This window comes from Lynx canadensis, chromosome B4 (genome assembly GCF_007474595.2).
Source record: "Lynx canadensis isolate LIC74 chromosome B4, mLynCan4.pri.v2, whole genome shotgun sequence".
In the NCBI taxonomy this organism is placed as follows: domain Eukaryota; kingdom Metazoa; phylum Chordata; class Mammalia; order Carnivora; family Felidae; genus Lynx; species Lynx canadensis.
Genome location: NC_044309.1, coordinates 140,698,863 through 140,712,540, shown reverse-complemented (window position 1 = coordinate 140,712,540; position 13,678 = coordinate 140,698,863). Strand labels below are relative to the sequence as shown.

Here is a 13,678-nt window from a genome sequence, read left to right as displayed (position 1 = left end):
GTGTGGAATGACCTCAAGTTCATTTGCGACCTAGCTTATCCATAAGAAGATCATGTTCCGCATTTAAACATATTGAGGTTCAGCTGATGAGGAATGTGACCCACACGAACAGCACCACCTCCCCCACCTGGCACCGAGTCCCCATCAGGGTGACAGACCCTCCCTGGGAATCAGGCCACAGGGTGGACGGGCGAGCGGGGTGCTGCAGGTGACGCTGTGTCTGTTCCACTGAAGATCCTTTGCTACTTTTAGATCAGGTAAGAAAGAAAGGTGATTTTAATGGAAACTTTTTAATGTTTCCTTCATAGGATTTTCTGTGAATACGTAGGTAAGTATTCTAAAACTATCAGTTTTGCATTTTTGGAGAGGGGCTACAAAATGGTGAAAGAGTTTCTAAATATTAGAATTAAAATTTTGTATTTTTTATATATTTAAAGCATGTTCAAAAAAGCAAATTCGAACAGCACAGTACTCTAGGTTACAACCCCCACCACAGACATGGAGAGTTTTTCTCATTACTGGAAACACAATGATAAATAAAACCATTTCTGTTTTACTCATATAAACATTTGGACAGCCTAGACGATAGCTGGCACAAAACAGGCACTATGTAACTATTTATGGAACCGGCTTCCATAAGTGAAAAATAAACTATCTTTATAATCTTCATAAAGATTACAAATGTTGGGGTGCCTGGGTGGCCCAGTCCATTAAATGTCTGACTCCTGATCTTGGCTCAGGTCATGAGCTCAGGCTTTGTGAGTTTGAGCCCCACGTTGGGATTCTCTCTATCTCTGCCCCCCCCCCACCCCTCCCCTGCACGCATGTGCATAATGTCCCTCTTGCTCTCATAATAAATAAACTTAAAAACCCACAAAAAAACAAAGATTACATATGTTAATCATTTGGTGGACGCATGCTCTTCCAGACATTTTCTATGCATATATAATCATAGAAATGTGCCTGTGCCTGAGTGTACAAGAAAAGCATATACTTTTAAACTTAAATGATAAGCTCATATAAACAGATCTGCACCTTGGTTTTCTCCACTTACTGTACCGTGTAACTGTATATAAACTTCACGCTAAATCTGTTGTATGAATACCTTAGCTTTTACTTATTTATCGCGAGACGGAACAAATGCGCGCACATGCATGTAAGTGGGGGAGCGGCAGAGAGAGGGAGACAGAGAATCCCAAGTAGGCTCCGTGCTGTCATCACAGAGCCCAACACGGGGCTCGATCCCACAAACCACAAGTTCATGACCTGAGTCAAAATCAAGAGTCAGACCAACTGAGCCACCCCAGCCACCCCCGAATATCCTAGTTTTATTTGAGCTGTGATCTTGGGCTATATTTGAACGACACCCCTCTAAAATTCCAGGCCATTGAGAACTAACGTACCATCTACGAAATATTTCAAAGTCATCGAAGCAATACCTTGCTGGTGGGCTGGCCATCACGTTTGGTGTCTTGTACGTCGTTCCAGTTTACCGTCACTTGGGGAGACTGTAAAATGATTTCTTCTGGAAACAACACTTTTAAAACGAGATAAGAAGGTAGGTGTTACCGAAAGCTTGAAAACGATGAATGAACGGCAGCAACCTAGGCTTTTCCCGTCTGGGTCCCGTACTTGGTTTCTCGGCTACAGCCGAACAGCAGTTCTGGGTACTGCTCACAACGGAGCCATGTGCCCATTTGGAGGCACAAAAGTTAATTATGTTACGAAGGGACAAGCACAGGGCAACGGCTTCAGTTTCAGTAATTTCCACACAGATTAAATAGTAAAGAGACACTGAAACTTGCCAGTGGCAAAGAAAAACGTTGGATATCACACAATTTTACTTGTAATATACGACCGAAGAGACTGTGTTTTACACAAAATTTTACACGGAACTTGTAAAAATACTCTGGGAAGAAGTGAACTATCATTCCACAAAAATAATACCTTTAACACCTAAGTGGATGACGTGTTCAAGCGCAAAGTGACACCGTCTGCTCGTGGTCCTGCCAGAGAGAGAATATCAAATAATTCACCTCCAGTTTAGAAATACTAGCCTAGTACTGGTCGTGGAAATCTAACCTGTATGAATACTTATAGAGGGGCCGTCTTAGAGTCAGAGCCCCCGAGGTTCTCAGAGGCCCCGCCAGGGAGTCTGGAGCGCAGGGGCTCATTTTTCAGTGGGTGGCTGTCTATACACAACATGACAACATTAGGAGGTTTACAGAAGAACTTTAAACAGAGACATCCCATGTATGGGGACAGCAGGGACTCCTTCCTTTCTGGGAGTATGTCTCTTTTAAATATATAAAGAGAACAAGTAGGGGGAAAAAACAGAAAAACAGCCTAAAATATTAATACCACTACCTCAACAACAAAGTAATTTTTACTGTAAAGATTTAAACCTCTGAAATTCACAACTCAAAGTTAAAACATAAACTGAGGCTTATTAACAATTTTAAGACTCTGAGTAAAAACTGATCCGATCCAGGCAGCATCCCAGGCAGCGGACAGAGGGGCTCCGAGGAGCTGTCCGACGCGAAGGACTCCCGCAGCCAGAAGGCAGCGGGCACGGCACGAGGGAGTTATCCCGGGAAAAACAGGGGGCCGGCTCTCCCCAGCTCGCTTTCCACGGGGGCGGGCAGGGGTCCGGCAGGCGGAGCCTCACCAGTCCTGACCAGTCCTGACCAGGCAGTTCCCGACCGACCGGCCTAAGATTCCGTTTCGGGGGGGAGCCAAACCTGTAATCGCCTCCCTGTTTGGTGACGTGGCACTCAGCATAAGCCACTCCGTTGTGGGCCTGTCTTGTTTCTTAACACAACAAACAGAATTAAAAACATAAAATAAAACCTCATCTTCAATGAAATGGGATGACCAAAGCTCCAGGGCACAGTTGAAGATGGACGTCTGTTCCAGAAAGAACATCTGGCCTTCAAAGAAGCAAAGGTACAAGAGCTGCTCCACACCAGCTCAGAAATCGGGCCGCATACAGGTTTCTGGAAAATTCAGACTTGTGAGCCCAAGGACCAGGTGATTGTTTCTCACCTGAATCATGAGGTGTAGAGCAGACACTTCACGGTCGCCCTCCGGTGAGTCGTGGGTAGGGGGTGGGTGGGCGGGTGGGGGTGTGAAGCTGGCAAAACCGAATGCACAAGCACAGCCCTCAGAGGCCCTTCCTCTGGGGCCCCGGGCACGAGGCTCCTGGCAGCCCCGCTCTGTCCCCGCAAGGACTCTTCACACACAGTTACCTGGGCTCCAAGACACTCAAGCGGATCAATTCAAGGGGAAGAAACGGAGGAACGGCCAGGCCTTCCCGGGGGAGGCTTTCCAAGCTCCGTGCCTGGCGAGCCGGGGCCATTCCGCCTCTGCCCGAGAAGCAGGAGGGGAGCTTCCGACACCTTTCAAAGGGCACAGAAGACCGGGACATGTCACAAAGGTAGCGCCAGGCAAACTAGACAAGCTGGTCACCCTGCAGGATCACAGCCTTCCTTCTAAAGAGCACGCCAAACGGGAATAAACGGTTTCTCAACAGATCCCAGAAGCACACTACAGGAGGAATTCACCAAAATAAAAGTAACATGTTTCTCATCCTACACATACAAGAAAGGTCTGATCCGAAGTTATCCAGTGGAAATACTTCATGTCATGAGCACGCCGAAGGTAAGCAATAATGATCTCGAGAAACGCCAAAAAGGCAATGAGCGTAACAGCTTAAAGTGGAGACCGATGAATCATCTCCCAACCTGACTGATCTGAAAAACAGCAAGATACTAAGCGGTAAAATCCTAGAGGTATTTATTTGCACTAAAACGTGAAACAAGTTAGAGGCGGAAAACCATGAGGAAAACGCTAGACAAGAATTCCAAAGGAGGACAAAGAACAAAAGGAAAAAACACAGAAAGCTTCGCGAAGTGCAACCTACGGTTGAAAAAGAGACTCCACGCTGCCAAGATGCCAATTCTCCCTACATCCACATCACTGTGCAGACACGGAAGACGATTTCCTGCCTCACTATTCCCGACAGCAAACACCTGGGAACGGAACTGGACCCCGGCTGGGTGACTTGTGCTCCGACCTTCCACAGGACAGCACTCAGCACTCACCCAGCACCAAACTCCAAAATCACAAAGGAAGAAAGGTCTCAAGTCAATGACATCAACTTCCACCACCAGAAACTAGAAAAAGGAGAGCAGATGGAACCCCAAATAAATAAATAAATAAAGACCAAAGCAGAAGTCAATGAAATAACAAGTAGAAAGAGCCTGCAAAATATGAATGAAATCAAAAGTTGATTCCCTCTTCCCTCATAAGGCTGAACTGAGAAGCCTGTAGCCAGACCAAAGAAGGTAGGTATTCCCACTGTCAGGCACGAGAGAGGGGGACACCATCAGTACAGATTTGGAAAGTACTACTACTAAGGAAATACTAGGATATTTCACGCAAATGCATTACTTGGATGAAATGCACAAATTCTTTTTTTATAAGACACATACTGCCAAAGCTCACTCAACACACGATCGGTAACCTAAATAGTTACTGATTTATTAAAGAAATCAAATTTGTAGTCAGGAAGTTTCCTGCAAAGAAAGCTCCAAACCGAGAAGGCTTTACTGGCAAATTGCACTGAACGTTTAAGGAAGAATACCAATTCTACATACTCTACACAAACTAGCCCCCAGAACGGAGGAGAAAGTGATGATTTTTAACTTATTGTGAGGCCAACATTATCCTAATACCAAAATCAGAAAAAAGATAATTTCAAGAAACCACAGACCAACACACCACATAAGCACAGAAGCAAAAATTAATAAAATTCTGGCACATCATATCAAACGTATTAAAGGAAATTACAAAAAAAAAAAAAAAAAAAAAAAGGGGCGCCTGGGTGGCGCAGTCGGTTAAGCGTCCGACTTCAGCCAGGTCACGATCTCGCGGTCCGTGAGTTCGAGCCCCGCGTCAGGCTCTGGGCTGATGGCTCAGAGCCTGGAGCCTGTTTCTGATTCTGTGTCTCCCTCTCTCGCTGCCCCTCCCCCGTTCATGCTCTGTCTCTCTCTGTCCCAAAAATAAATAAACGTTGAAAAAAAAAAAAATTTAATAAAGGAAATTACATTAGGGCCAAGTGAGGCTTATTCCAAAAATGCAAAGTTGATTTTACATTAGAAAACCACTCAGTATAATGATCTTAATAGACAAAAAAAAAAAAAAAAGGAAAACCACATGACCACCTGGATACAGAGACAGCATCTGACAAAACCCCATACCCAGTCATGACTGAATGCTCGCAGAAAACTTGAGGCCATCTCCTCAACCTGATGGAGGGCTGAATACAAAGGGCTTACATCCAGCTCATGTGGTGCCTGACGTTCAAGACTGAATGAATGCTACAACCTCAGGTCGGGAACAAGGCCACTTCCGTGAAATGCTATTCTAGCCAGTGCAGTCAGGCAAGGAAAAACAATGCATTCAGATAGGAGAGGAAGCAGTAAAGCTCTTTACTTGAACAAAAAGATGGTCTATGTAGAAAATCCCACACAATCTGTAAAAGCTACTAGCACCATCAGATGCATTTAACAAGCTCTCGGATACTAAATTAACATACAAAAATAAACTGCATTCGTGAATAGTAGCTAGAAGCAATTTGAGGTTAAAATTACTTACTGTTTGCCATAGCATTACATTTTTTTGAGGGCTGGAAAAATCTGACAGAAGGTAAGCAGAACACTCCCAGTGAGCAGTGCAGACACCGGTCAGAGACACGAAACATAGCCTGACTAGGTGGAGAGAGGGACCGTTTTCAAGGGCTGGAAGTCTCGATATGAAGGTGTCAATTCCCCGTGACCGGACCTAAAAACTCAACGTAATCCCAATCAGAATCTCAACAGGTGTTGTGCAGACCCGGGCAAGCTGAATCTAAAAGGCACACAGGAGCACCAAAGACCCCAAAGAGCCCCCACAGCCTGGCAGACAGGAGGAGGAGGACCAAGAGGAGGGCTTCTGCTGCCTGGGCCCAAGACTCGGCAGCACGAGAACACGTATGAACGGAAACGAGCACGTGGAGAGCTGCTCAGCTTTACTCAGGCCGGAAACGTGCACCCAGGCCGCAGACAGACAGCACCTCCCAACTAACAGAAGGACCGAAATGAACAGACTCACTGGCCCCAGGCTTGTGAGCGGGTGGGGCGACGGGACCCTCACACGAGCGGCTGGAAATGCGAATGGTGTAGCTGCTTCAGAAAACTGTTTGGCACCTCTTTAAGAAGCTGAGTGCCCCCGCACCACAGGACCCAGCCAGGACACCGCCCCACCCAAGAGAAAGGGACCTGTGTCCATCCAAACACCTGTACGCAGACGTTCACAGCAGCTCTCTTTGGAATGACCGACGTATGGAAAAACCCAATGTCCACCCGCAGGTGACTGGACAGGTGAGCTGTGGCAGATTCCTCTAACGACACACACTACTCAGGCCTCAAAAGGAGCCAAATCAGAATCACTGTTATACACCTGACAACCACCATTTTCAAAAAGGCAACAAAGTCATGTAACAGTACGGTCAAATCTCAAAATAATTCTGCTAAGGGAAAGAAAGATGCCAGGCAAAAAACAGTAGGTCCTGAACGTTTCCATTTATGTAAAACTGTACAAAGTGCAAACAAACTAGCGACAGAAAGTGCTGCCCGTGGCCCGGGAACGGTGGGCGGAGAAGGAACGAGGAAGGGGCACAGGAAGTGTCTGCGGTGGTGGATGTGCTCTTTCACGGGACGTACACACGTCCAAATTCTCAAACCGTACGCTTCATCAGGCACAGGTGACCACACGTACGTCGTATCTCCGTAGGCCCACTTCTTTTCAAACGGGAAACTTCCTATGGGAAGTAAGCACTCACAGAGACGTGCGGCCCACCTGCCCTGTTCAGAGGCCCCGCCCTCAGCTCTGTTCAACCCGCGGAGCGGCGGTGCTGCCCATCTTCCCGTCTTTCTTAACAAGTGGGGAACATACATTTTTTTGGAAGTGAGAGTTCTGGTTTTCCGTAACTTAACACAAGCAAGCAACCTAAACCCTAACCGGGACGGGCAGAGGCTACAGAGGCAGACAGCTCCAGGCTGTCAGAGGTGGCAGCCGGGCTCGTGCTGAGGTGCCCGCCGCTCCCACCCGGTCTCTTATTTCTTCCACCCTCCGCCTGGCCGCCCACCAGCCTGCTCAAGACCTGGGCCCGTGTCTGTCCGTGCGTCTGTCCGTCCGTTCGAGATCGCTGCCTTCCAGCATCCCCTTGCTGCCGGTACCAGGCCCACAGACCCTCTGGCTGTTCGTGGACACTTTCTCTCTGGCTCAGCCCCACGGCCTGTCGCACCTGCCCTCTGTTCCGCGCCCTTCCGCAGGCCAACTCGTGCACCGCCTTCTGCCCGTGCTAGCTCTCTTCTCCCTCCCCGCCTCCTCCCCCCTTTCAGTGGGCCCACCGCACGGTCCAGGGGGACACTCGGTCAGAAACGTCCACGGACAAATCGGCTCTTTCGTCCTGCCAAGGACCCCTGTCCCACCTGGCCAGGTCCACCTCTTCCCACACATGCTTCCTCACCCCTGTAACCCCTGCCATTGCAGGGGCTCTACTGAGCTGGTTTCTCTCATTTCAAGAACCGTCCCCTCCCTGGACCTCACCTAGCTCCCACTCCACCTGCTCTGTTTCCACGGCCAGTAACGGCCTCTCCCTGCTGACCCTCAACACATTCACGCCCAACACACTTCGAGCTGGTGGCAGTCCCAACACTCAAATGTTCCTTAAATAAAACTAATACAAAAAAAAATCTCTGATCTATCTTAAAATCAGCACCTTCTCATACTTAAAAGATGCAATGAGACAACAAGCAACAGATCTAGAGAAGTTCTCTGTAGCATGCCTACCCAGGAACAGCACAGCACAAAGGACACGGAAAGGACTCCTACAAATATCAAAAACCAAATTACTTAGAAGAAAAAGATATGAGCCAGTATTTCAGAGAGGAAGAAATCTTGTGGCCAAGAAACATGGAAATTCTGAACTTTATATGCAGTCAGAGAAATGCACCTCCAGACCATAAGGAGACATTATATACCTAGCAAGCTGACACAAATTTAGAAGGCTAACGAAGCCAGGTTTGGCCTGGCATGGATCAAGAGGTTCTTACAGATGCCGGTTCTGGGGATCTCTGATGTCACCACAGGTAAAAGCTGACATGTACATCCCCCAAACCACAGTCTCACTTCTAAGTGTACAGCCCAGAAAACATGAGTGTCTGTGCACAAGGAGGGAGAAGGTGCCCACAGAAAACCTTCAGAGCAGAGACAGGGCCGATGTCCGTCCACACAACAAGTAGAGTAGTGGACTCACCCGGGGGGGGGGGGGGGGGGGAGAAAGCAGTAGGTGACACTGAACAGTGACACACAACATGGAGAATCCTGGTAACATGCCAGTGAAATCCTCCTAGACACTAGGGACCGCAAGCTCAAAACAAACCCAAAAAACACTTGGGGCACCTGGGTGGCTCAGTCGGTTGAGTGTCTGACTTCAGCTCAGGTCATGATCCCATGGTTTGTGGGTTCGAGCCCCGCGTGGGGCTCTGTGCTGACAGTGCAGAGCCTGGAGCCTGCTTCGGATTCTGTGTCTCCCTTGCTCTCTGGCCCTCCCCTGCTTGCGCACACTTTCTCTCTCTCAAAAAATGAATACACGTTAAAAAAAATTTTTTTTAAATACATTTTTCCTGTGTGTGGGTGTATGCGTGTGTGTGTATAAAGATGCACAAACTGTTTTTTCTTTTTTAAAGCAAGGGAGAAACAAATACAAAATCCCAGTTAGTGGGGGGGGGGGGGGTGCAGTGGATGAAAGGGAGGGGACGGCAGGTTGGCAGGGCCACTGCTCCACGCTCGCAACGTGGTAAATGACAAGATCTCCGCGTACTTAAAGTCCAGAAATGAATGAAGAGAAAATGTTGCAACTCTGGAGTCGTGACCTAGAAACACGAACACCCCACGCTGCCTCCCCCACCCCGGCACTTCTGGGTGGAGAGACGGACGGAAGAGGCTGCTGCCATCAACAGCGAAAACGCGCTTGCAGGAAGAGACACCGAAAGCCTCACCGGTTATATGTAAATTCCACATCCATGGGTTCAAAGTTATATGCTTGTTCAAATTCTGGGTTAAGTTTAAGAGTTACTTCTTCTTCGTGAATCTAAAAAGGAAACAAACAATTTAATTTCCATACTTTACATTGGATTCGTTGGGACAATCTTCTATCTTTATCTAGCAACACATCATGAAACCCTTTACAGATTTGAGCTACACTTGGGCATTTTATTTTTTTTATTTATTTTTTTTTTTAAAGTTTTTTTTTTTTTTTTTTTCAACGTTTATTTATTTTTTTGGGACAGAGAGAGACAGAGCATGAACGGGGGAGGGGCAGAGAGAGAGGGAGACACAGAATCGGAAACAGGCTCCAGGCTCCGAGCCATCAGCCCGGAGCCTGACGCGGGGCTCGAACTCACGGACCGCGAGATCGTGACCTGGCTGAAGTCGGACGCTTAACCGACTGCGCCACCCAGGCGCCCCATACTTGGGCATTTTAAATCCCTGCAAAAATAATCAAGAGGATTAAATCACAGTGTTGTTTGGTGTCGTTACACTGTCCACACGGGAGGACCTGGTCGGTGGACGCACCCACACCAGCACACTTACTGAGCTTCTCACTGGCTGCACCCTAGAGATCTGGGCTCTGGGGAAACAGTGTGCCACACAGGCCATGTCTCTGAAGAAGACGAGAAAGCAAACAATGACCAATGCAGCGAGGGGTACCTGCCGCAAAAGCACCTCTGTAAAGAGGTCCTCCAAGACTTCCCCTTCCAGAATAGGGAACTACGCATCCTGGGACCCTCCGGCCAAAACTAACGCCTGCACAAAGCTGTTCCTGGACAGGCGGGGCAGAAAGGGAATTTCTAAGGGAGCACGGGAGGAAACAAACAAACAAACAAAACAGGAAGGAAAGCCCTGAGTTGAAAAGGGGTGCAAACTGAATGAGGGCTGCCAGGCGGCGCGGGCTTCACGGAGGCCGGGTGACCGGAGCCGGCTCCGGTTTGTGACGGGAGGCCGGCAGGCACACGGGTGGTGGAGCTGCCCCGTCGGCAGGGCCCCTCCCTGAAGCAGAGCAGAAGCCACAATCCCCGTGGACGGAGGGGGAGCCCGGCACGGGTCCCCAGGTTTCCCAGGGATGGAGACAGATGAAAATGAGTCTGTAATTAAAGATCACCAAGCACACAAGGAAGCAAATCACCAAGAGTGAGGGTCAGCAAAAACAGCCATCACAGATCTGGGCCCGAAGGACTTCACACACTGACAGTTATTTCCAGAAACCTGAAATACTACATATGAAATTTTTAAAAGAATCCATAAAGAAAAAGATAAACACACCTAATATAAAAACTAAGAGGGCAGGATACCCGGGTGGCTCGCGGTCGAGCATCCACTCTTGATTTCAGCTCAGGTCATGATCCCACGGCCATTGGGATAGAGCCCCAAGATGGCTCTGCACTGAGCATGGAGCCTGCTCAGGATTCTCATTCTCTCTCTCTCTCTCTCTCTCCCCCACTTTGCCCCTGCACCCCCCCACCCCCGCTCATGCTGTCTCTAAAATAATAAAACAAAAAAACTCACACCTCTCTCCCTCCAAAAAAAAAAAAATCCAGGGCACCTTTAATAAATCAAGCAGAGTGCTTGGAGATGAAAATCATGCTCAATGAGATAAACTAAGCAGGAAAGGAGGACATGACCATGTCTGTTTCCAGGCACACGCTCCTGGCAACAAGGAGGCCCCTCTGTGGAGGTGACTATGGTGGCAGGGGTCAGTGCTGGGGCCCCCCGGACTAGCATGAGTACACAACCTGCCAGATGCACAGTGGCCTCACTCTGGAATGTCCCCACCAGCTGCTGCCAGGGTGAGAACACTGGGCCGCCTGTCAAGGAAGAACCAATCTGACATCAATGGAGTAAGTAAGTGCTCATCCTGGATGCGTGTCCTCTGCCCACCACACCACCTGTGGGGCTCTCCTGAGGGGCTCCTGAACCATCATGGTTTCCTATGCCACTGCACTGGCCAAAAATGAAATTCTAGAGAATCAAGTACAGCGATGGGCTGAGGCCTGTAGAGTTTACTAACTCGACCATGAATTCCATCACTCAGAGGCAGATGACTTTGTGGAATATCCCACCGAAGGATGAGTAAGGGTGCTCAACACCCCCAAGGCTTCGGTGTGGGTTTGTCAGCTTATGGTGCTGGCGCCCCCCCAACCAGTGTTCAGGACCCAAGGGGGCCTTGTACCTTCAATCTCTGGCCCTGCTGCTTCTGAGGCTTTAGTCCCCAGGGCTTCCTCCCTGAGGGGCACAATCGGGTCTACTCTTTGGAAGCTAAGACTGTGCCAGTTGGCCATAATGGGCTCCTCATACCTCCTGGTCGACAGCCAGAGTGGTTACAGCTGGGGAGGTTCAGGCTAAGTGGCCACCACTCTGCAGGGGGAGAGAGGGCAGCTCGCTGTGCCGCCACATCCCTGAGGACAGTCAGCGGGAGCAGCTGGCAGGGCGCCAAGGGTCGGCTCCCTCCCCAGTCGTCCTACAGCACTGGTTTCACGACCAGCTGCACTGGCCAGGGCTGGCACTGGTGTGCTGGTGCAGAATGCGGCAAGCGTGGCTGCGGAGGCCGGATGTCGCCCCTCTTGCAAATCCTTACCAGACCCTTCTAGACCCCGCAGCCCATCCCCACTCCAGAGGCAGGGCTCTGGTGCGTCCTCAGTTAGTTTTCTGCCTGAGGCAGTGAGCAGGCTTCCCCTGACCCTTCGCGGCAGTGCTACGAGCAGGGTGGCAATGGAGACCAGCTGCCGAGTCACACAACCTTGTGGTGGGCCAGGAGGGGCTAGAAAAGCCAACAAATCTCCACAGAAGCAGTAAGAGCTGTAGACTTTTAAGTGCATTTTTCCTTCCCAGGCTCTCTCTTCTGGAGCACATTCAGGATGCCCAAATTTGACTAAATGCAAACATCACAACTTACACATGATACATTTAAAAGGTAAATATGGCTATACGGCTTACGTGATTGAAAATTATAGGACTTAAAAAATTTTTTTATTTATTTTGAGAGCACGTGTGCGAGGGGTTGGGGGGGCGGGGAGAGAGATAGAGAGAGAGAATCCCACCCAAGCAGGCTTTGAGCTGTCAGCACAGAGCCCAAGAGCCCAACGTGGGGCTCGAACTCATAGAACTGTGAGATCACAAGCTGAGCCCAAATCCAACTCAGACACTTAACTAACAGAGCCACACAGGCACCCCAAAAAGTACGTAATTTTTAAAAAGCTATTAAGTTCTCTTTCTGCATCAAATTTATTTAAGTATTTACTTTATCCTGCATCTTCTGAAGTACCGTCAAAGCCTGAAAAAGCGCCTCTGCCCCAGCCAGGGTGGGCAGGTGACCCCCGACTGGCCGGAAGGGCTGGCCCAGCACTAGCGGAGCAGGCGCGCCTCTCACCTCAATCACATAGCCGATGTACTCGATGACATGTCCGCTGTACTCTTGGCTTTTTAAGACCAGCTTATCACCTAGTTAAAAAACATAGCATGACATGTAAAACGATAAAATCACAGAGCTTTGCTGCTGTACTATAAAATCAAACGCTGTGAACAAACGTCAGCGGGGGTCAGCTGCTTAGGAATCGTGTCACCACGGCCAAAGCGCAGGGCTGGGTGCACGGAAAACTCTGAGCCAAAGCAAAGGAAGGGAGACGACGGGACTGCAGTATTGCGGTTCACACGTTCTCCCCCAAAGGGGGCAGCGTCTGCGGTCCCTCTAGAAAACAGGACACGTAACAAACCCACCTGCGTACAGAGAAGGCCTACTTTCAGCCAGTCCTGGGACCTCCAGAACCAGCAAATCCCCATTTCTTTTCAAGGTGACCCCACTCATGTTATACTCTTTCAGTTCTATTTCTGCATGAATCTCCTCAAGCCAGAGCAAAGTCGAAAACTTCTCCTTGTAGTTTGACATGTTCAAAAGCTGAAAAAAAAAACCCCAGCAAGTTAGTGAGAACAGAGTCACATGTCCGACACGCCCGTATCCAGGAAAGCGGCGGGCACTGGAGCCGCTGTGTCCAAGCTGCTGAAACTCAGCGGACCGGGGAGAAGGCAGCTTTCAAACACCGACCACCACCAGCATGGGACAGTGGCCCGTGTACCCCAGGGAGCCTCGCGACGGCCCCGGCTGCCACCCGAGAGCTGCCAGGCCCTGGCGCAGAGGGCCAGGGGAGCTGTGTGGTCTCTGCACTGAGGGCATGGAACTGGGGTCCAAGGAGGCCAAGGTGGCAGAGCGCCAGGAAGAGAGAGCAGCACAGAGGTGTGGAGCACTTCGGAGGGTCCCCTCCGGGCTGTCAGCCGAGCACTGGTCAGTGCACGAGTATAGGAAACCATGTCATGTTGGGACACCCAACTAATGGGATAAGAGCAGGGCTCGACCAGCACCCGGGCTGCCACCATTCTCTGGGGTGGGGGCCGTTCTGTGCATCGTTGGGCACTTACCAGCATTCCTGGCCCCTACCCACTTGCTGATACTCGCGCCCCCCCCCCCCCCGTCATGACAGCCAAAAATGTCTCCAGGGCTGAGAGCCACTGGATTAGA

General features: G+C 49.6%; 1 protein-coding gene across 1 annotated transcript in view; it reads right to left on the bottom strand.

Annotated features, from left to right (window-relative positions):
* The window catches only part of MOV10L1 (Mov10 like RISC complex RNA helicase 1), a 75,281-nt gene that overhangs the window by 25,279 nt on the left and 36,324 nt on the right, over positions 1-13,678 (bottom strand). The window contains exons 13-17 of the mRNA XM_030322329.1: positions 12,883-13,060; positions 12,536-12,606; positions 9,108-9,199; positions 1,948-2,006; positions 1,440-1,537 (exon numbers count right to left, since the gene is read on the bottom strand). Coding sequence (XP_030178189.1) covers positions 1,440-1,537; positions 1,948-2,006; positions 9,108-9,199; positions 12,536-12,606; positions 12,883-13,060 — 498 coding nt within the window. The remainder of the gene's footprint in view (positions 1-1,439; positions 1,538-1,947; positions 2,007-9,107; positions 9,200-12,535; positions 12,607-12,882; positions 13,061-13,678) is intronic.